At 53.9% G+C, this 23,558-nt stretch overlaps 2 protein-coding genes and 1 pseudogene across 2 annotated transcripts; 1 reads left to right on the forward strand and 2 right to left on the reverse strand.

The window, feature by feature from the left end:
- Nucleotides 1-7,875: 7,875 nt before the first annotated feature.
- Nucleotides 7,876-9,623, forward strand: LOC128949054 (erythroblast NAD(P)(+)--arginine ADP-ribosyltransferase-like). Its single transcript, XM_054293860.1, has 2 exons — nucleotides 7,876-8,638; nucleotides 9,538-9,623. The coding sequence occupies exons 1-2, from the start codon at nucleotides 7,876-7,878 to the stop codon at nucleotides 9,621-9,623; spliced, it is 849 nt and encodes a 282-aa protein (XP_054149835.1).
- Nucleotides 9,624-12,997: 3,374 nt separating this feature from the next.
- LOC128949055 (NAD(P)(+)--arginine ADP-ribosyltransferase 2-like) lies at nucleotides 12,998-14,197 on the reverse strand (annotated as a pseudogene).
- A 2,932-nt stretch (nucleotides 14,198-17,129) lies between these two features.
- Nucleotides 17,130-18,941, reverse strand: LOC128949056 (GPI-linked NAD(P)(+)--arginine ADP-ribosyltransferase 1-like). The gene is made up of 2 exons (XM_054293862.1): nucleotides 18,205-18,941; nucleotides 17,130-17,259 (listed from the first exon to the last, which is right to left on the reverse strand). The coding sequence occupies exons 1-2, from the start codon at nucleotides 18,939-18,941 to the stop codon at nucleotides 17,130-17,132; spliced, it is 867 nt and encodes a 288-aa protein (XP_054149837.1).
- Nucleotides 18,942-23,558: the final 4,617 nt, after the last annotated feature.

The following is a 23,558-nucleotide window of genomic DNA, read 5'->3' on the forward strand; positions in this document are numbered from 1 at the left end:
TAAAAGCAAAAACATGACAAGGTTTGTGAGCAAAGCTCACTCAGTGGTTAAGGCACACAGAGACAAAAATCTAACACTGGTCAACCTAAAGCTAAAATCACCCTGGTCTGACTCAGCCCTGGTCTAAAGGGTGAAGGATTGCAGGGGAACATCCCAGAAGTCACAGCCCAAACAGAGAGCTGAGGAGCAGGCAGCAGGCAGGGGCAGGTGCTGCGTGTACAGGAGGGCACGGGGGATGCACAGGGACAGGGTTACACTGTGGGAAATGCCCTGGGAGCTCGGGGAAGGGCACAGGGACAGGGTTACACCTGTGAGAAATGCCCTGGGAGCTCAGGGAAGGGCACAGGGACAGGGGTACACTGTGGGAAATGCCCTGGGAGCTCGGGAAGGGCTCAGGGACAAGGTTACACCTGTGAGAAATGCCCTGGGAGCTTGGGAAAGGCACAGGGGATGCATAGGGGCAGGAACAAGGTTACACCTGTGAGAAGTGCCCCGGGAGCTCGGGAAGGGCTCAGGGAAGGGCACGGGGAAGGGTCGGTGCCTCTGCTCCTGTGCAGGGCTGAGCCCCGAGGGCCGGGAGAGCAGCCCAGGCTCCGAGCACAGCGAAGGTGAGGCCTCTCCCAGGGAATGCCAGGCACAGCCCAGGGGCAGGAGAGCTCCAAGGCTCCCAGGAAGCGTTTGGAGGTCACAGGAGAGAGGGTGGACTTTGGCCATGGCCGTTTTCCATCTTGGCTGCGATTCAGGCTGGGAGATCTCTGAAAGTTCTACACAGAAAATGTTCCACTTGGGTTGTTGTTCAGGCAAGAAAAATAAGTTCCCAAGGCCATTTGTTAAAGGAGGAGCTTGTTATCCATGCAGCAGGAATTCCTGGGAGCAGACTGTGCTCCTGATAAGCTCGGGAGGAGCTTGGCACACGGGTGCTGCTCGTTGGGGACTGATGGCATTTCTGAGCTCACAGAGCAGTGTGTGGGGTGCAGCACCCCAGATCCATCTCCCACCTGTCTGTTCCTGGGGCTCCACATCCTCTGTTCCTGGGGGTCCAGATCAAGCCTTTCCTGTCCCAGGGCTGCCTGTCTGTCCCCTGTTCCTCTCCCAGGACTGCCCAGCTCCCTCCCTGTCCCCTATCCCTCTCTGTCCCGTCCCTCTCTGTCTGTTGTCCCTCTCCATTCCCTGTCCTTCTCCCTGGTCCCTCTCTGTCCCCTGTCCCTCTCTGTTCTCTTTCCCTCTCCCCGGCTCCCTCTTTGTCCCCTGTCCCTCTCTGTCCCCTGTCCCCTTCTCGGGGCTCCCTCTCTGTCCCCTGTCCCTCTCCCGGTGCTCCCCAGCTCCCTCTCTGTCCTCTGTCCCTTTCTGGGGGCTGCCTCTTTGTCCCCTGTCCCTGTCCCAGGTCTCCCTCTCTGTCCCCTGTCCCTCTCTGTCCCCTGTCCCTGTCCCAGGGCTCCCTCTCTGTCCCCTGTCCCAGGGCTCCCTCTCCATTCCCTGTCCCTCTCTGTCCCCTGTCCCTGATTTCCAGAGCAGAGCCTGCCTGATTTGCTGGCTCCGGGCCGCCCCTGACGGAGCAGAGCTGCCCTGGCAGCTTCTCCTCTCTGCTGCCCTCCGGATCCACCCTGCGGTTTGTTTATTTCTGGAAGCCCCTCCCCAGCACCTGTCGTGCTGCTGCTGTCCCTGTCCCACCCCCGAGGCCATGTGAGTGTCACACACAGGATCCCCAGGGCTGTCCCCATGTCCCATAACCCTGGATGTGCCTCCTGTCCCTGTGTCCCCCTGTCCCACAGCCCCAGGGCTGCCCTGGCTGTCCCTGTGTCCTGCTGTCCCCGGGGCTGTCCTGGCTGTCCCCGTGTCCCACAACCCTGGGTGTGCCTCCTGCCCTGGCTGTCCCCATGTCCTGCTGTCCCCGTGTCCCACAACCCTGGGTGTGCCTCCTGCCCTGGCTGTCCCCATGTCCTGCTGTCCCCGGGGCTGCCCTGGTTGCCCCCATGTCCCACAGGCCCCAGGGCTGCCTCCTGTCCTGGCTGTCCCCATGTCCTGCTGTCCCCGGGGCTGTCCTTGCTGTCCCTGTGTCCCACAGCCCCGGGGCTGCCCTGGCTGTCCCCGTGTTCCGGTGTTCCCTGTCCTGACTGGCTCTGTGTCCCACAGGCCCCAGGGCTGCTTCCTGTCCTGACTGTCCCCGTGTCCCATAGGCCCGGGGCTGTCCTCGCTGTCCCCGTGTTCCGGTGTCCCCTGACCTGACTGGCCCTGTGTCCCACTGGCCTGGGGCTGCCCTGGCTGGCCCCATGTCCTGCTGTCCCCGGGGCTGTCCTGACTGTCCCCGTGTTCCGGTGTCCCCTGTCCTGACTGGCTCTGTGTCCCACTGGCCCCAGGGCTGCCTCCTGCCCTGGCTGGCCCCGTGCCCACGGTGCCAGGGGAGGAACTGGGGCTGCAGCCAGGAGCAGGAGCAGCTGCTGGGCCAGTGACGCTGCCAGAGGCCAAGTCCAGAGTCCAAGAGCCCTTCGGGTGCTCCCTGCGGGGTGTTGGTTCTGGGGTGGGAGTGGGGCAGGCATTGAGCCCTTGAGAGATTCCCACTCGGATCACTCTGCCACCTCTGGGCAGCAGCACAGAGGAGATGTGGAGCTGCTGAAGTGAGCTCAGAGGAGGCCACGGAGGTGCTTCAAGGGGTGAAGCCCCTCTGCTTCTGTCTGTGGAGACAGCTGGGGATGTTCAGCCTGGAGAAGGATCCATGAAGACACCAAAGCCCCTTCCACTGGCTAAAGGAGCTCCAGGAGAGCTGGGGACAGACTTTGGACAAGGGCATGGAGGGACAGGGCAAGGGAGAATGGCTCCCCAGTGCCACAGGGCAGAGTTAGATGGGATATTGGGAAGGAATCCATCCCTGTGGCAGTGGTGATGCCCTGGCACAGGCTGCCCAGAGAAGCTCTGGCTGCCCCATCCCTGGCCATGTCCCAGGCCAGGCTGGGTGGGGCCTGGTGCAGCCTGGCCCAGGGGAAGAAGTCCCTGCCCATGGCAGGGCTGGCACCGGACGGGCTTTAAGGTCGCTCCATCCCAAACCATTGCAGAGCCCCCGGGGCCGGCATGGGGCGGGGCGGGCGCTCGGCAGTGCCAGCAGCTCGTGCTGCCGCCTGCTGTTGGCACCTGGAACTGCAGCTGGGGGCGGTGCATGCGCAGTGCCACCGATTTCCCGGCACTCGCTGCTGCCCTCCTGTGGACAATTCCTGAACTACAACTCCAGGAGATGAGCGGGTAAAGAGGGAAAATCCCTGATTTGAAAGGAAAAAGAGTTTCCTGAGGGAAACATCAGGGTTTTTCATCAAGAAATGGGTGGTGCCTCTCTCCCCTTTTCTCCATTTTATTTTTGTTCTTTCTCTTTCTGTTTTTCTTTTTTTCCTCCCAATGCTTCTTCTGAAGTATTACCTCAAATCAGGAACTTTGGAACAGGCCCTGAACTGATCGTTCATCCTTTTTAAATTGCACTGAGCAGCTCCCGCCAGCTCCCTCAGCCCTTCCTGGTGCTCCAGACTCTTCCACACATCCATCCCTTCCCTGGACATGCTCCAGGCCCTCAAGGTCCTTTCTGAGGTGTAGGAGTGACGGGGGGTCAGCACAGTCGGGACAGACGGAGACCTCTGAAGCCAGGTCGTGGAACTTGCAGTTTATTACAAAGGGCGTGGGTGCAGGGCCTTGCTGGAAGCTACCAGCTGCAGCTCGGAGCAGGCCCGAGAGAAGAGAGGGGTAGAGAGGATGAGGGGATAAGAGCGTAAAAGCATAACAGAGTAAAAGGGGCAAGAGGCAAGAGTAAGAGTATGGAAAGTAAGTAAGAGGAAGAAGAAGTGGAAGGAGAAGAAGAAGAAGTGAGCAAAGTTCCCATTACAATACAAGAAATAATCTTCTGTGTTGAATATTCTGATTGTCACTCACCAATCTAGTACAACATACAAATCCTCTTGCATTTCCATACAACCTATAAGAATCACTATATTACCATACTGTGCTACATTTTAAACCCTAAAAACTCCTCTTTGGGCCCCTTCTGCCAAGCTGGCAGGGTCTGCTGGACCCTTGGACCTGCCTGCAAGCAGAGGGTCTTGTTTCATCAAAAGGGGATCACCTTCAGCTGGCCACACCATTGTTTTCCAGTAGTTCAGTAACTAAGGGATCTCAAAGCTGGCTCTCATTTCAATCTCGCTTATAGTTTCCATATTCTCAAAATCTTTTGCCAGGCAATCATATTAATAAGGCTTTCTTGTTTCATCTTCCCCAACACTGAGGGGCTGCAGTGAATGAGGAAAAAGGGAGGAACATTTCTCCAGTACCTCTTTGTAGATTGAAGTTTGAGAAATAAAACCTTGATTTGCCTCTAACAAAAACTCCAGGAACTGTTTTATTTTAGGCGCCGTGCAGGAGAGGCATTAAAGGAGCTCGACATGACCCCTGGACATGTCCTGGAATCTGATCCCAAATTCTGAGGTCACTCCTGGATGCCCCAGTGTCCCCCAGACCCGACGACTCCCAATCCCTTTCCCAGAGTCCTGTATCCCCCCTCAAGGTGTCTTGTCAGCCCCCCTGCAGGACTCTGACTCAAATCCTGGGGTCACTTCCTCTCCCCCTCCCCAGTAACCCCAGCGACTCCCCGAACTTCCAGCTTCCAATTCCACTCCCAGTCCTGTGTCCCCCTCCCCGGTGTTTCCCAGTGCCTCCATTACCCCAATCCCTCTCCCAGTCCCTTATACCCCTCCCAGTGACTCCATGTCCCCCAGGACCCTGGCCCAAGGTTTGGGGTCCCCAGTGGGTCCCACTTGTCCCTGTCCCGTCCCCCCCTTACCCAAATCCCACGCTCAGTCCCATGGCCTCCCTGGTGACCCCTGGACCCTGATCCAGTCCCATGTGCCCCCCAAGTGTCTCCCAGTACCCCACTGCCACTCCCATGGTCCTGTGTCTCTCATCGCTGGTCCCTGGACCACCCCAGGACCCCAGTCCCTGTCCTGTGACACCCCAAATGCCCCCCCAGACCCCAATCCCTCAGTCCCATGTTCCCCCACAAGGGTCTCCAGTCCCTGATACCGAAATCGGCCGGAGTGAACTCCCTAATGGAACTGGAGGTACCAGAAAGATGGAATTCCTTCTCAGCTCAGACTCACAGCAGATCTCTCCTGGTCCTGCAGCTCGGGGGAATTTGTCATTGGGTATTTATGCATCATAATTATAAATATACATGAAATTGTGTCCTTTATCTAATACAGAAACCAGCATTTTTCCTGTAAATAATCTGCATGGCTCTGCCTCTTTTAGGAAAGAATTTTTATTGTGCTGGAGAGTCATAAAAATGAATTTTCTCAAAATGGTTTTCTCTGAGTGCCCCAATATCACAGATGACCTTGCCTCAAAATTTCGCTTTTGGGCAGGTGCTGCTCATTCTGTGTCACAGAACTTGCCAAAAACCCTAAATGGAGTTCCTTTTATCTGTTTCTCCACAGGTTCCAGCAACCTTTGCCTTGCTATGTCCACACTTCTACATCCTTTTTTGGTTTTTGCCCGTTCATCTTTAAGCTGTACCCAGCACCATGACGGGATGTAAAACTTTCTATTCTCTCTCTTATTGCTCAGCCCCCAGGTCCCCAGTCCCACCATCCCATGTCCCCCCAGTTGCCCCCAGTCCCACTCCCCACTGCTCACTGAGTTGCACTCACACCTCAGATACCACTTGGGGTCCCCTTATCAGATGACATCTGCGGAGGATCAGCAATGGGACATCACATCATGATCAATATGATCAAGTGAAGTCAAATTTATTACAAGAACACACTGTATTTATGCTTTGTTTTGCTGTTCACATGTTTCAAGCTAATACATGATTGGTTTAGCCTAGCTGTGCATGCGTCTCAAGCCTTCAGCGGATTGGTTAGTCTTCTTTCTTCATGCATCTCACTGTGGTTTATTGTTTTGCCTTCATGCACTCTGCTGTGGTTTTTTTGCTCTGTCTTCTTAGCGCGCCTCACATCCTGGACTTGTTTTTCTCCTGAGTAGGCTCTTGCTGTGTTTGAGCTGTGGGGGACAATGTGAAATTCTACTCAGACCTCATAAAGGCTGGCTTGGGCACAGTGTCCATTTTCCCACAACAATCCCTCAACAGGCATCCCTGTAGGCACCTTGAGCCTGGGCATGATCCCTTGGGGCACTGCCTGGGTGACTGAGCTGAGCTGAGCTGCCCAAAGAAGTGGCTGTAATACAATCCAGGGCACACCAGCATGGGGATCAACAAATCCCTGTGGGAAACAGACTTGCATTAAAACTGCATGAGAGGTTCCTTTGAATTCCAAACCATCACCTCCAGGCATCATTGAAAGAGGAAACACTCCTGGGCATAACTGGCAAATGGATTTTCTGAGTTACCACGCCAACATGGGCTCAGGTATCTCCTGGTGTTGGTGCATCCCTTTTTTGGGGTCCAAAACTTCTCCTGCCACAACAACAAGGCCAGGAAAGTCACCCAGACACTGCCCCAAGAAATCATCCCCAAGTTCAAGGTGTCTGCAGGGATGTCCTCTGATAGGGAACCCCAATTGGTATCTGAGGTGTGACAGCAACTCAGTGAGCGGTGGGGAGTGGGACTGGGAAGAACTGGAGGAACATGGGACTGTGGGATTTGGGTCATGGAGGCTGAGCAATAAGAGAGAGAAAAGAAAGTTTCAGTTCTCCTGAAAGTGCTGCATAGGGCTTAAAGAAGAAGTAGCAACAAAAAAAAAAAAAAAAAAAAAAAGGATGTAAAAGTGTGTACACAGATGAGCAAAGGAACCTCATCTTATAATGTGGAGAATGTTATAATGTGGAGATAAAGGGCACTACAATGAAGGGTTTTTGGCAAATTCTGTAACACAGAAGGAGCAGCAGTGCCTGCCGAAAGTTAAAGATCAAGATGAGATCATCTGGCATACTGGTGCACTCAGTGAAAACCACACTGAGAAAACTCATTTTTAGGACTCTCCAGCACCATAAAAGGAATTCAAGAAAGAGGTGGAGCCATGCAAATTATTGCTAGGAAAGGTGAAGTTTCTGTATTCGATGAGGGACACATTATAACGAACATTTGCAATTATGGTGGGTGAAGACCCTGTGGCAAAATCCCCCTTGACCTGCAGGACCAGCAGAGATCCACTGTGAGTCTGAGCTGATAAGGAATTCCAGCTTTTTGATACCTGCAGTACCATCAGGGAGTTCACTCCGGCTGATTTTGGTATTGGGGCTGGGGGGACACCTGAGAACACTTGGGGGGGACATGGGACTGTGGGATTGGGATAGTGCACATGGGGGGACACTGAGGGAGTCACAGGTCTGGGATTGGGGTAATGGGGGGCTCTGGGAGAAAATGAAGGGGGACATGGGATGGTGGGATTGGGGTCATGGGGGGAGCTGGAAGACACTGTGTGGGCAGAGGGTGATGCCTGAATTTGGGTTGATGTTCTGGGGTGACACTGAAGAAATTGGAAAATGGGAGTGGGATTGGGGTCTGGGGAAAGGCAGAGGGCGACACTGGGGGTCTCAGGAAGTGACTCCAGGATTTGGGTCAGGATCCTGCTGGGGCTGAGGGGACTTGTAGTCATGGGAGTAGGATTGGGCTTCTGGGGGGCCAAGAGGACACAGTACTGTGGGATTGGGATTGGGGTTCCTGGGTCTGGGGGATATTGGGGAGGCATAAGTAACCCCAGGAATTGGGATCAAGGACCCCAGACATGTCCAGGGGTCTGCTGGCCAGGAATGCCTCCCTTCTCCTGGGGCTGACCCCACTTCCCTCCCCAGTCCCTCACTGATGAACCCTCCTCATGTCCCCTCTGTGTACCCTCTGTGTCCTCCAGTGTGCCACTCTGGTCCCTGTGGCATCTCCACCCTATGGCTGTCCTGGCTCAGACCCTGGCACTGCTGGCAATGGCCATGGCCACCACAGCTGTTGAGGTGGTGACCCTGGACATGGCCTGGGACTCCTTTGATGACCAGTACAAGGACTGTGTCCCTGCCATGAATGCAAAGTTGTCGGCCCTCAACAGCTCCGAGTTGCAGAAGAACCCTCTCTTTGCCCAGGCCTGGACTAAGGCCACAGCCGAGTGGCAGAGTCGGGGGTCCCCCCTGTCCCCTCTGTCATCTCCAGCCCAGGCCATCGCCATCATGGCCTTCACAATGGATGACCTCTACAGAGAGTTCAACGCAGCCGTGCGTGTGGCCGGGCGCTCCCGCCAGGAATACCGGGACAACTTCCACTTCAAAATGCTGCATTTCCTGCTGACCCAGGCCTGGACGATACTGAGGGTCATTCGAGGACCACAGTGTCACAAAATATACTGGGGAGTGAGCGGGTACCAGTTCAAGGGAAAGCCCGGTGACATCGTCCGTTTCGGTCAATTCATGTCGGAGTCAGAGAGTGAAACAACAGACAAGATATTTGGGAATGCCACGGTGTTCCAGGTGCACACGTGCAATGGGGTGGGAATCAAGCAATTCTCCAAGTATCCTGATGAGAAGAAGGTGCTGATCTCACCCTTTGAGACCTTCGAGGTCACTGAAATCTGGCAGGAAGTAGACAGCATGAGGATTCATCTGCGTACCAAAAATCTCACCAGCAAATACAACTGCGAGTGGGTGAATGGCGACACCACAGGTGACAGCCTGGGGCGATGGGGACACCCACTGTGGCCCATGAGAAGGCACAGGGACAATGACACTCACTGGGCATGGGGGACAGGGACACTGTGTTTGTGGGAATAGGAGCACCCACTGCTGGGAACAAGGACCGGAATACCCAGTGCTGGGGACACTCACAGGGGGTGGGGGGACTGTGACACCCAGTGCTGGGGAGTTCTGCTGTGGACAGGGGCCACCCATGACAGGGCACAGGGGGTGGGGACACTCACTGCGAGTTTGAGGACAGGAACACCCCATGCTGGGGACACCAAATTTGGGGACACCCATTGTGGACACAGGGACAGGAACACCCATGACAGGGCACCAGGATGGGGATTCCCACATCTAGGAGGGGGAATGGGGAAACCCCAGCCAGGAGACAACAGGGAGAGAAACAGAGACAGGGATGTCCCCATTCCGATCCTGTGCCTCCCCACCAAAGGGGATGAAGATGTCCAGATAGCTGCCACACATACCCAAGCACAAAAGACAGTCCTAAACTTACTGTTAGTTTTTGCTAGGTACATAACTGAACTGAATAATGATGAAAAAACAAGTCTATGTCACTCTAAAGACAGGGGGAGGAAAATATAGAGAGATTACAAAACCAGAAATTAAACAGTGAACATGACAGATAAAGAAAACACACCACAACACCCTGACACCCCCTGTCACCAGCCACAGCATCCCCTGACTTCCCCTACCCCTGTCATCCCTAAGCCCACCATGACTCCCCTGACCTCCCTGGTGCCTGTAGCCTGTCACCTGTCACCTCATGCCCCCATCTCTCCTGTCACCCCTAATCCCCCATTATGGTCCTCCCCCAACCCCTCACTCCCCCATGATCCCACTGATGTCCCTCTCTTTGTCCCCCAGGTGGTAGCACACCCAGGGCTCCCTTCCACTTTGGAGGACTCGTCCTGACTACCACAGCCCTGGCAGTGGCCACTGTGATCCTCTGAGCCTTGAGACCACCACGGCCTCCAAGATCACTGTGGCCGCCTTGATCACCAAGACCACCATGACCCCTAGAGAAACAAGACCACCAAGGCTACCAAGGCCACCACTGCCACTCTGGCAGCTATTGCCACCATGAGGTCACTGTGGCCACCATTGTCACTGTGGCACTGAGGCCACCACAGACACTCTGGCCACCATGGTTTGTTTTAGGGGGGTTGGCGGTTGTGTCTAATCCATCTCCTCATTATGGGGTGTTAGGGTTGGTTGTAGCGGCTGTTGCAGGGTGGGGTTAATTAGTGAATTTGGGGGTTTCTTTGGTATCTTTGGTGCTTGTTATGGTTTATTGAGGGGGGATGTTGGTTGTGTTTGTTTATTCAGTGTTGTTATCCTGAAGCTTGGGCTGGTTGTGGGGTTGTTGGTTTCAGTTTTTGGATAAGTTTGGTTGTTGTGGTGGGGCTTGCTATTGGGGATGTGTTGGGACAATTAGTGGACAAAGGGACGGTGAATAATGGGGGTCTGTTGTGTATTTGGTTGGATTTTAGTGAGGCGGCTCTGTTTATTCAGAGGGGGTGGGGTTGTTTTTAATTGGGGGGTGAGGGTTGTTGTTGACTTTGTTTGTGGTGCTGGAGCTTGTGTGTGGGTTATCTCGAGGGGCAATTGGGCTGTTTAGCGGAGGGGTCAGGATGTAGTTTGGCTTAAAAAGCCAGCTTTGGGAGTTGGAGATGAAGGTTTGAGACCTTTCTTCCTGAAGTAGTGGGGTAACATTAGGGTTACTCTAGGAAGGGGTTTATTCTTCAATCTTTGGCTTACAAGACCAATGTTTTTATAAATTGTTAGAGTTAGTTGGAGTGTGAGTAGTTTGTTTTCTAGGGCGGCCACAAGGGGGAATAAAACTAGAAAGATTGTGAAGTAGGTGAATGAGGCTGTTGGCCGATAATGATGAATGGGTGTTTTACTGGTTGGCTGCCCACTCAGGTTAGGATGAGGACGTTAGCAACTAGGGTTCAGAATAGGATTTGTGATAGAGGGCGATAAGTTATTGATCATAATTTTGATGTGTGAGAGCATCCCTAGGGCTTCCTTCCAACTTGGAGGACTCCTCCTGGCCACCACAGCCCTGGCAGCAGCCACTGGGATCCTCTGAGCCACGAGACCACCATGGGCTCCAAGGTCACTGTGGTCACTGCGGCAACCGTGGCCACCATGATCACCAAGATCACTGTCAACACTGTGGCCACCATGATCACCAAGACCACCATGACCCCTAGAGAAACAAGGCCACCAAGCCAAGGCCCCCACTGCCACTATGGCCACCTTGACCACTATTGCCACCATGAGGTCACTGTGGTCATTATCACTGTGGCACTGTGGCCACCACTGCCACTCTGGCCTCCATGGTCACTATAACCACTAAGGCCACTGTGGACACCATGATCATCTAGAATCTCTCAGCCATAAGGCTACCATAGCCACCATGGCTACCAATGTCATTTTGCAAAGAAATTCTATTAAAATATTCAATCAAAACAGTGCCATTAAAGAATTCTGATAAAGCAAGCAAAAATCTGACAATTCCTAGGCAAGCCTCAATGTCAGTCCCCACACCAGCACTTATGGGAATGTCTCTTTCTCTCTGCCTTGAGGAGGATCCTTTGGGAGCATCCCCTTCCCGAGGGAGGAATGTCACACATATTTCATTTTAAGCAGAAAGAGGGGAGAGGAATCTCTGTTTGAGAGGGGACTGCACACTCCCACAGTCAGCTGATGGATGGCCAGGCCCAGCTCTGGTGCTTCAGCCTTAGTTATCAATTCTGGGTTGGTGATTTGGGCTGGTTTTAGACCAATTCAGCACCAAAATCAGCACCAGACCTCTCTCAATGCAGCCCTGATGGCCACAAATGGGGCATCGTCCCTTGGCCACATTCCAGGCGAAGCATCCTGTCACATCCTCCAGTTCAGAGGGCCTTAAAGGCTGGAAATTGGGAGGTTCAAGAAGGCAAGGGCAGATCCTGCCCCTGGGTAGGGACAGTCCCGAGTGCCAGTCCAGGCTGGGGTTGACCTGCAGGAGCACCTGTGGAGAAGGACCTGAGGATGCTGGTGGGTGACCAGTGGAGCCGGCCATGTGGCCTGGGGCCAGGAGGGATCTGGGGATGTTGGAAAGAGTGGGGTCAATACACCAGGGTCCCTCCATCCCAAACCATTGCAGAGCCCCTGGGGCCAGGACGGGGCGGGGCGGGCGCTCGGCAGTGACAGCAGCTCGTGCTGCCGCCTGCTGTTGGCACCTGGAACTGCAGCTGGGAGTGGAGCAGGGTTGCTGATTTTTCCAGGCTTGCTGCTGCCCTCCGGTGGATATTTTCCAAACTACAACTGCACGACAAGTTCCAGGAGATGAGCAAGTAAAGAAGGAAAACGGAAAACCCCTGATTTGAAAGAAAAAAGTTTCCTGAGTGAAACATCAGGTTTTTTTCATCAATAAATGGATGGTGTTACCTCTGTCCCCGTTTCTCTATTTTATTTTTCATCCTCTTCATTCAGTTTGTTTTTATTTGTTTCCTCCCAATGCTTCTTCTGAAGTGTTATCACAAATCAGAAACTTTGGAACAGGCTCCAAAATAATTATTCATCCTTTTTCAATTGCACTGAGCAGCTCCCACCAGCTTTCTCAGCCCTTCCTGGTGCTCTAGACCCTTCCTGGTGCTCTATTCCTTCCTTGGACATGCTCCAGACCCTCCAGGTCCATTCTGAGCATCTGCAGTGAAAAAGCGAAACATTTCCCATTTCAGAAAAAAGGGAGGAACATTTCTCCAGCACCTCTTCGTAGATCAAAATTTGAAAAATAAAGCTTTGAGCTGCCTCTAACAAAAACTCTGGGAACAGCTGTATTTTAGGAAATGAGGCTCTCTGCAGGAAAGGGATTAAAAGGAGCCAGAGCAGATACATCAGGCGACCCAGCAGCAAATTTTCGTAAAATTTTAATACACCAGGCAAGCAAGGATCAAGTTTCTGATAAACATTTGATACACCGGCAAGCAAGGATCAAGTTTTTGATACATTTCTTACACAGATGAGCAAGCACCAATTTATTGATGCATCAGGAGAGGCAGCCCCCCTCACGCTGGTTCTGTTGCCCTGGCATTGATCCCTCGCTGGGCAGCTCTCTGAGAGTCTTCCCCTGGATGGACGCCTTGTTAGAGTGACCATGGTGGCCACAGTGGCAATAACTGCCACAGTGGTCACAGTGGACAAAGTGACCATAGTGGTCATAATGGCCTCTGTAGCCTTGGTGGCCTCATTTCTCTGGGGGTCCTGGTGGCCTTTGTGACCATGGTGGCCACAGTGGCCCCCAAGACCACAGTGACCTTTCTGACCTCGTGGCTTAGAGGATTCCAATGGCCACTGCCATGGCCACGGTGGCCAGGAGAAGACCCCCAAGGTGGGGGGAGTTCCTGGGGAGGCTCCCACCTGTGGGGACAAAGAGAGGGGTCAGGGAGATCATGGGGTGGGAGGGTCAGGGGGGCATCAGGATGGCCATGGCGGGAGGGACAGAGGTGGTGGGGGACCCTGAGGGTGTGGGGTCAGAGAGGGTCATAACAAGGCCCATTTTGCCACTACCCAGCCATGTACTATGTACCTTGTCCCCATCCCCAGCACTGGATATCCCTGTCCCCCTCACCTGGCACTGGGTGTCCCCAACCCCTGTGCCCAAACAACACTGTCCCTGACCTTGTCCCCAGCTCTGGGTGTCCTGTCTCCCAGCTACAGTGTATGTCCCTGTCCCCACTGGGTCATGGGTGTCCCCATCACCGTGTGTCCTTGTCCCCAACCCTCACTGAGTGTCCACATCCTCCCACGTTGTTCCCATGATGTCACCTCGCAGCCACTCACAGTGGTAGCTGCTGGAGTTCCCAGTGGAGCGCAGCTCAATCTGCACCTTCTTCCCTTCCATGGTGACTTTGGTGACCACAAAGGTCTCGAAGGGCGGGATCAGCACCTCCTTCTCGCTTTGATTGAAGGAAAATTTCTGGATGTCGGCACTGTGGCACGTGTGCACCTCAAACATTGGGTCTGTCCCATAACGCTGGGCCACCATTTTGTCCAGCAACGAAAAAGTGAATTGACTGAGGTGAACTTTCTCACCAGGTCTCACATTGAACTGGACTGTCCTCACCCCACGGAACACATCCAGACATTTATTAGGGCATCTCAGCCTCTGGAGGGCCTGGGTTAGGAGGAAATGCAGTGTTTTGAAGTGGAAGTTGTACCGGTACTCCTGGCAGGAGCGTCCAGCTGTGCACACGGCTTCATTGAACTCCCTATACACATCCTTCATTTTCTAGGCCATGAGGGCGATGGCCTGGGCTGGGGACAGAGGGGATGAAGAGGAGCCCCGCTTCTGCCACTCGGCCCTGGCCTTCACCCAGGCCTGGGAAAACTCTTTGTTCTCCTGGAACTCGGAAATGTTGAGGGCCAGCAAGGCCTCAGTCATGGCAGGGCCACAGTTGAGGTACTGGTCATCAAAGGAGTTCTGGGCCATGTCCAGGGGCACCATCGTGATGGCCGCAGTGGCCACGGTCATTGCCAGCAGTGCCAGGGTGTGAGCCAGGGGAGCCATGGAGAAGAGAGGTCGCAGGGACCAGTGTGAGACAATGTGGGACACAGGGGGACAGAGAGGACAGACTGTGTGACACAAGGAGGACACTGGGGGACACCAGGGGATGCTGGGAGGACACTGATAGGACAGAGGGAACTCTGAGGGACATAGGGGGATATGGGGAGGTTTCCTTGCTGAGGGGCTGGGGAGAGAGAGTGGGGGGAACCTGGGAAGGGGAGGAAGGCTTTTCCAGGAGACCCCTGGAGATGTCCTGGGACCCTGATCCCAAATCCTGGGGTCACTCTTGGATGCTCCAGTGTCCTCCAGTCCCCCCAGGGACCCCAAACCTCCTCCAGTCCCCCCAGGGACCCCAAACCCTCTTCCACAGTTTTGTGTCATTCCCCTGGGGTCCCTCAGCCCCTCCGAGACCCAATCCATATCTAGGGTCACTCCCTGACCCCCAGTGGCACTCTTGCCCCAGACCCCAATCCCACTCCCTGTCTGGTGTCCCCTTTTGAGTTATTGGAAATGATACACCCCAGGACACCAACCCAAATCCCAGGATCACTCCCTGCCCCCTGCAGTGTCCACCAGCCCTCCCATGGCCCCAGTCACACCCCCAGTTCCCTCCTGTTGCCCCCCAGAGCTCAGATAACCCCATTCCCATATCCCCCAATGTTCCCCAGCTTCCGCAGGATTCCAAACCCACGTCACATTTTCCCCCAGGGTCCCTACAGTATCCCCTGTTCCTCCCAGTCCTGATGCCATGGTCCCCTCTCACTCGTCCATGTGTCCCCTGGAGTCCCCCCAGCCCTGATACCAAAATCAGACGGAGTGAACTCCTTGGTGGAACTGGAGGTGTCAGAAAGTCGTAATTCTTTATCAGCTTGGGACTCACGGTATATCTCTCCTGGTCCTGGAGCTCTAGGGGACTTTGCCACAAGGAATTTCTCCAGCAAAATTATAAATATTCATTAAAATGGGTTTCTTATCTAATAGCACTTTCTCAAGAAATAATTTGCATGGCTCCACCTCTCTTCAGAATTCCTCTTGTCTTTGAGAGTTTCTAAAAAGTGATCAGGATGTCGCTGTCATTGACTGCCCCAATACCTCACATGACCTCGCCTCAGACTTTCACTTTCACAAGGTGCTGATCCTTCTGTGTTACAGAACTTGTCAAAAACCCCATTTGAGTTCCCTTTATCTCTTTCTCCACTGCTTTGAGCCACATTTATTGTCCTGTGTAAATACTTTTACATTCTTTTACCATTTGTTCCTGTCAAAATTTATGCTCTATCCGCCATGTGAGGAAAAGCCACTCTATGAAAAGCCAAGTGTTCAAAAAGCAGTCTTGAGACTTTATTCAAATAAACGGACAGAGCGGAATAGACTGTTTGGGTGTGGAGGGATAGAATGTAAGAAAATAAAGATAGTGCAGAAGGTAATCTCACCCCTGAAGAGTTGCAGCTGCACTAATTATCAAAGATTAGGAATGGGTGTGTCCTTAAGAGACCACAGCTGTGTCTAATAAGGATGAGTGCTGTAAAAGAGTGGGTTAGCTGGGTGAAGAGAGAGCTGGAGTTTGTTGGCTGTGCCGTGAAGAAGGAGTCAGTGCTGTGAGGCAAATCACCAAGAAGGTATGGGAACTTTTGCAACAAGCTGATGACGTGTGGGGACCCATTTCTTTTATTTCCCGAATGTTCAGGACTTCAAACTTTCTGGTCAAACCACAAGGGTTCTGTGATAAACTTCATGTCTTCTCATGCAGAGATGTCAAGAACCATTATGAAGACACTGACAACAAATTCTCCTAAAGATCTCCAACTCTCTGAGTCATTTTTCAAAGACATCATTACCCATCTTTCCTATAAAATCTTTCCCTGTGGTGGTGGTGATGCCCTGGCACAGGCTGCCCAGAGAAGCTCTGGCTGCCCCATCCCTGGCTGTGTCCAAGGCCAGGCTGGGTTGGGCACTGCCTGCTGCAGGCTGGCCCAGGGGAAGATGTCCCTGCCCATGGCAGGGCTGGCACCGGACGGGCTTTAAGGTGGCTCCATCCCAAACCATTGCAGAGTCCCCAGGGCCAGGATGGGGTGGGGCGGGCGCTCAGCAGCGCCAGCAGCTCGTGCTGCTGCCTGCTGTTGGCAACTGGAACTGCAGCTGGGGGCGGTGCATGCGCAGTGCCGCTGATTTCCCGCGCTCGCTGTTGCCCTTCGGTAGACAATTCCCAAACCACAACTCCAGGAGATGAGCGAGTAAAGAGGGAAAATCCCTGATTTGAAAGGAAAAAGAGTTTCCTGAGTGAAACATGAGTGTTTTTCATAAATAAATGGGTGGTGCTGCCTCTGTCCCCATTTCTCCATTTTATTTTTCATCTTTCTTCATTCTGGGGTTTTTTTTTTTTTCCTCCCAATGCTTCCTCTGAAGTGTTACCACAAATCAGGAACTTTGGAACTGATCCCAAACTGATCGTTCATGCTTTTTTAATTGCACTGAGCAGCCCCCACCAGCTCCCTCAGCCCTTCCTGCTTCTCCAGACCCATCCCCAGGTCCATCCCTTCCCTGGATATGCTCCGGCCCCTCCAGGTCCTTTCTGAGGGGCTGCAGTGAATGAGGAAAAAGGAATGAAAATTTTCCATCACCTGTTTGTAGATCAAAATTTGAAAAATAAAGCTTTAAGTTGCCTCTTACAAAAACTCTACGAACTGCTTTATTTTAGGGAATGAGGCTACCTGCAGGAAAGGTGTTAAAGGAGCTGTAGTGGATACATCAGGCGAGCCAGCAGCAAATTTTCGTAAAATTTTGATACACCAGGCAAGCAAGGATCAAATTTCTGATAAACATTTGACACACCAGGCAAGCGATGATCAAGTTTTTGGTACATGTTTTATATACCAGGCAAGTAAGCAGCAATTTATTGCTACATCAGGTGAAACAGCCAAGGAGCTTTAGGAGGTGGCTGTGACATTGACGCTCCCAAGCCCCCCTGTTGCCAAGTGCCCAAGCAGCCCCAGGCACTGCCCAATCTCTGCTCTCCTGCACTGTCCTGGCTGCTCCAGCTCCCTCCTTACTGGCCCTGCTGCCCTGGCATTGCTCCCTCACTGGGCAGCTCTCAGAGGGGCTTTTCCAGGATGGACACCTTGTTACAGTGACCATGATGGCCACAGTGGCTGTGGTGGCCACGGTGACCTTGGTCACCTTGGTAACTACACTGACCATGGTGGCCACAGTAGTTACAGTGACCATAGTAGCCACAGTGGGCACAGTGACATCATGGGTCACTGTGGGCACAGTGGCCATGCTGACCATGGTGGTTCCAATGCCCAGAGGGGCCAGAGTGGTCATAGAGGCCCAAGTGGCCATGGTGGCCACAGTGGCAATAACAGCCACAGTGATCACAGTGGACAAAGGGACCATAGGGGTCTTAATGTCCTCAGTAGCCTTGGTGGCCTCATTTCTCTGGGGGTCTGGGTGGCCTTTGTCCTAATGGCCTTCCACAGTGGCTTCCAAGACCACAGTGACCTTGTTGGCCATGTGGCTCAGAGGGTTCCAATGGCCACTGCCATGGCCACGGTATCCAGGAGAAGCCCCCCAAGGTGGGGGGAGTTCCTATGGAGGCTCCCACCTGTAGGGACAAAGAGAGGGGTCAGGAGGATAATGGTGTGAAGGGGTCAGGGGGATCAGGGGGCCATAGGGGATAGGTACAGGGGTAATAGGGGGTTCTGAGAGTATGGGATGTCAGAGTGGGCCATAATGCGGTCCCTTTCCCCTGTGCCCAACAATGGGTGGCCTTGTCCTCCCCGCCCCTGTGGGTATCCCCAGCAGTGGATGTTCCTGTCCCCCTCACCTGGCACTGAGTGTCCACATCCCCTGTGCCCAGCAGTGACTGTCCCTGTCCCTGTACCTGTCCCTTTTCCCAGCACTGGGTGTCCCAGCTCCCCAACCCTCACTGAGTGTCCCCATCCTCCCAGGTTGTTCCCATGATGTCACCTCGCAGCCACTCGCAGTTGTAGTTGCTGGAGTTCCTGGTGGAGCAAAGCTCAATCTGCACCTTCTTCCCTTCCCTGGTGACTTTGGTGACCACAAAGGTCTCGAAGGGTGGGATCAGCACCTCCTTCTCGCTTTGATTGAAGGAAAATTTCTGGATGTTGGCACCGTGGCACGTGTGCACCTCAAACATTGTGATGTTCCCATAACCCTGGGCCACCGTTTTGTTCAGCAACGATGAAGCAAATTGACCAAAGCGGACTTTATCGCCAGGTGTCACATTGAACTGGACCGTCCCCACCCCACGGAACACATCTGGACACTCGTGAGGGCGTCTCAGTCTCTGGAGGGCCTGGGTCAGCAGGAAATGCAGCGTTTTGAAGTGGAAGTTGTCCCGGTACTCCTGGCGGGAGCGCCCAGCCTTGCGCATGGCTGGGTTGAGCTGCTTGTGCACGTCCCCCATCGTGTAGGCCATGAGGGCGATGGCCTGGGCTGGGGACAGAGGGGATGAAGAGGAGCCCCGCTTCTGCCACTCGGCCCTGGCCTTCACCCAGGCCTGGGAAAACTCCTTGTTCTCCTGGAACTCAGAGCCATTGAGGGCCGGCAAGGCCTCAGTCATGGCAGGGCCACAGTTGAGGTACTGGTCATCAAAGGAGTTCTGGGCCATGTCCAGGGGCACCACCTTGATGGCCGCAGTGGCCACGGTCATTGCCAGCAGTGCCAGGGTGTGAGCCAAGGGGGCCATGGAGAAGAGAGAACACAGGGGGCAATGTGAGACACTGTGGGACACAGAGGGAATACAGAGGACAGGTGGACACAGGGGGACACAGGGGATGCTGAGGGACAGGGGGGAACTTGGGGAGGCTTCCCTGGGGAGGGACTGGAGAGGGACAGGGGGGTCAGCTCAGGGACGAGGGCAGCCCTGGCCAGGAGACCCCTGGAGATGTCCTGGGACCCTGATCCTAAATCCTGGGATCACTCCTCGATGCTCCAGTGTCCTCCAGTTGTCCCAGAGACCTTAATTCCACTCCCAGAGTTTTGAGCCATTCCCCTGGAGTCCCCTCAGCCCCCCCAGGACCCCAACCCAAATCTGGGGTCACTCCCTGACACCCTATTTGTCCCTCTCAGTCCACCCCCAGACCCCAATCCCATTCCCAGTCTGGTGTCCTTTTTGGGAGTGTTGGAAACGATACACCCCAGGACCCCAACCCAAATTCAGGGATAACCCCCTTCCCCCTGCAGTGTCCTCCAGCCCTCCCATGGCCCAGTCACACCCCCAGTTCTCCTCTGCTGTACCCCAGAGCCCTGTGAACCCCAGTCCCATGTCCCCCAGTGTCCCCCAGCTTCCGCCAGGATTCCAAACCCCACATCGCATTCTCCCCCAGGGTCCCCCCAGTACCCCCCAGGGCCCCAGACCCCATGTCAATGTCCCCTCTCCCTCCCTCCAAGTGTCCCCTGGAGACCCCCCAGCCCCTGATACCAAAATCAGCCAGAGCGAACTCCCTGAAGGAATTGCAGGTATCAGAAAGCCAGAATTCTTTCTCAGCTTGCACTCACTAAAGAACTCTCCTGGTCCTGCAGCTCAGGGGGGACTTTGACAAGGGGTATTCATCCACCACAATTACAAATATTCATTAGAAGGGGCTTCTTAGCTAATGCAGATACATCACTTTCTCTGGAAATAATTTGCATGGTTCTGCCTCTTTCTGGAAGTCCTTTTTTGGTACAGGGTGGTCACCCAAAGGGGTTTCTGGGTGTGGTTTTCACTGGGTACCCCAATATGCCAGATGACCTTTCCTGCAACTTCTGCTTTTTGCAGGCACTGCTCCTTCTTTGGTCCAGAAGTTGTGAAAGACCCTCACTGGAGTTCCTTTATCTCTTTCTCAAGGAATTCCATCCACGTTCATCCTGGGTATCCACACTTCTCACTCCTTTTCTTGCTTTTGCCCGTGTATTGCAAAAAATACACACCACGCTGTGCCTCGAACCAGGTGTCGCACACCTTCAGGAACGCGTCCCAACACTGCCCTTTCTGAGCATCCCTCAGTGTGGCCACGGCGTCGGTCAGCAGGAAATGCAGTGTTTTGAAGTGGAAGTTGTCTCAGTACTCCTGACTGAAACGTCCAGCCACAAGCACGACCTCAGTGAACATGCTGGACAGATCATATGTTGCAAAGGCCATGATGGCAGTGGCCTGGTCTGGGGACAGAGGGGACTCAGGGGGGCCCTGATTCTGCACCTTGGCTGCAGCCTTTACCCAAACCTCAGCAAACTCCTTGTTCTGCTCAAACTCGGAGCCGTTGAGGGCCGGCAATGCCACCTTCATGGCAGGGCCGCAGCCCTGGTACTGGTCATCAAAGGAGTCTTGGGCAATGTCCAGGGGGATCACATTGACAGCCGTGGTGGCCATGGCCATTGCCAGCAGTGCCAGGATCTGAGCCAGGGGGGCCATGGTAGGGAGAGGCTGCAGGGACCAGGCTGGGACACTGGAGGACACAGAGGGGACACAGAGGAGACATGGGGAGGGTTCCTTAATGAGGGACTGGGCAGGGGAGTGGGGTCAGCCCAGGGGGAAGGGACACACTCCTGGCAGCAGACCCCTGGACATGTCCAGGTTCCCTGATCCCAAATCCTGGGGTTATGTATGCCTCTCCAACATCTCCCAGCCCCCTGGGGACCCAATCCCAATCCCAGGACATGGCCCAGGACTCCTTCAATGACCAGTATCGGGGCTGCGGCCCTGCCATTATCGCAGCATTGCCGGACCTCAGCCACTTTGGGTTCCAGGTGAATCCTCTCTTCACCCAGACCTGGGTGAAGATTGAGGCTGAATGGCACAAGCAGGGCTCTCCTGTGTCCCCTGTGTCCCCTCTGGCATCCCCAGCCCAGGCCATTGCTCTCATGATGTCCACAACAAAGGACATTTACAAGCACTTCCACGCAGCCGTGCTTGTGGCCGGGTGGTCCAGCCAGGAATACCGGAAAAACTTCCACTTCAAAATGCTGCATTTACTGCTGACCCAGTCACTGGTGACACTGAGGCATGCTCAGAATGGGCAGTGTCACCTCGTGTTCTGGGGTGTGCATGATGTCCAGTTCCAGGCACAGTGTGGCCAGAAGTTCCATTTTCGTCAATTCACATTCTATTAAATTATTCTGTCAAATAGAATCCATTAAATGATTCTATCAAAGCAACTCCATTAAATAATTCTACCAAAATGATTCCATGAAGTAATTCTTACAGAGCCAGTCGACAGTGACTATTCCTAAGCAGGACTCATTGTCACTCCCCATACCAACACTTGTGGGAACGTCTCTTTCTCCCACCTTTGAGGAGGACTGTTGGGGAGCATCCCCTTCCTGAGGGAGGAACTTCACACATATTTCATTCCAAGTATGAATAGAGGAGAAGAATTTCTGTCTGAGAGGGGACTGGGCATTGCCAGAGTCAGGTGATGGATGGCCAGTCCCAGGTCTAATACTTCAGCCTCAGTTGTCAATTTGGGGCTAGGGGTTCAGACTGGTTTTTAGCTCAAATTAGCACCAGTGCCCTGCCTGCCTGGTGGGGACCTGCTGGAGTAGCTCTGGGCAATGACCTGGGGGTGCTGCTGGGTGACCAATGGAACTGGCCATGTGGCCTGGGGCCAGGTGGGATTTAGAGGACAGTCAGATAAGTGAGGCCAGGAAGTCAGGGAGAGATAGTGTCCCTATCCCTACCCAGTGAGGCACATCAGGAGTGCTGCGCCCAACTCTGTCCAGAGCCATTTCCAGCTGTGCTCATGGCTGTGTTGACCTCTTCCCAGGGCTATTTCTAGTTCTGTCCTGTGCCATGTCCAGCTCTGCGCAGTGCTCTTTCCCATTCTTGGCTCCTCAGAACAGGAAAGACCTGGAGATCCTGGTTGGCAGCATGGATGATGACAGGACTGGAGCATTTCTGTCATCAAGTGACAAATACCAGAGAGAATGGATATCTTCCCTTCCCCTGAAGGTGCTGGACAGAGCCTGAAGACAAACTGGCAGAAATGATAAAACAAGGGAGAGGTGTGCACACAAGATGAAAATCACAGCTAGAACCCATGGAGAAACAGAATAAGGGAACTCCAGTGGAGTTTTGGCAAGTTCTGTAACAGGAAAAAATAGCACCCGTGCAAAGAATTTTTTCCAGGAACAGTCCCTTTGGTATCACAGTATTTGGTGAAAAAGAGCCCCAGAAGCCCCATTTTTACAACACTTCAGGACAATGAGCCATGAGGTCATCAAGGTCACCAAGCTCACTGTGGTCGTTGTGGCAGCTGTGGCCACCATGATCACCAAGACTCCCTCAGCTACAAGGCTACCACAGCCACCGTGTCCAGTGTGGCCACCAAGGCCATTGTGCAAAGCAATTCTAATAAATACTTTTGTCAAAACAATTCCATTATATCATTCTGACAAAGCCAGCAAAAAGAGACAATTACTAAACAGGGCTCGAGTTACTCCCCACAACAACAATCTTGGAAAATGTCTTTCAGCCTCAAGGTGGATCCCTAGGGAGCATCCCCTTCCAAGGGAGGATCCTCACACACATTTCATTGCAAGCAGAGTAGGGGAGAGGAATCTCTGTCTGAAAGGGGACTCAATGTTCCCAGGGTCACGTGATGGAAAGCCAGGCCAAGCTCTGGTGCTTCATCCTCAGTTGTCAATTCCAGGTTGGTGATTTGGGCTGGTTTTCACCCCACTCAGCAACAAAATCTGCAGCAAACCACTCTCAATGCAGCCCTGATGGCCACAAATGGGGCATTGTCCCTTGGCCACATTCCAGGCAGAGCATCCTGACACATCCTGCACTTCAGGGGACCTTAAAGGCTGGAAACTGGGAGGTTCAAAAGGGAAAGGGCAGGTCCTGTCCCTGGGGAGGGACAGTAACCAGTGCCATCTCTGGCTGGGGGGGGACCTGCTGTAGCAGCTGTGGAGAAGGAGGTGGGGGTGCTGGTGGGTGACCAATGGAGCTGCCTGTGTGGCCTGGGGTCAAAAGGGATCCAGGGGGCATCAGGAGGGCCCGGCCCAGGGAGTCAGGCAGTGTTTGTGCCCCTCTGCCCTGCCCAATGAGGCACATAAGGAATGCTGTGTCCAGCTCTGCCCAGTGCCGTGTCCTGTTATGGGCTGCTCTGGACGAAATCCTGTGCTCAGGGATGACGCTGACTGAGCTGGGAGGTTGGGCCAGGTGCCCACTCTGGGTCTGCCCAGCCTGACACATTCTGGGATTTGGGGATTCTGGCAGTTGTGGTTCAGTAATTGTCCACCGGAGGGCAGCAGCGAGCGCCTGGAAATCAGCGGCACTGCCCTTGCACCATTCCCACCTGCAGTTCCAGGTGCCAACAGC

This window comes from Melozone crissalis, unplaced genomic scaffold (genome assembly GCF_028551555.1).
Source record: "Melozone crissalis strain CALT ecotype California unplaced genomic scaffold, PUWL_Pcris_2 ptg000195l_1, whole genome shotgun sequence".
NCBI lineage: Eukaryota > Metazoa > Chordata > Aves > Passeriformes > Passerellidae > Melozone > Melozone crissalis.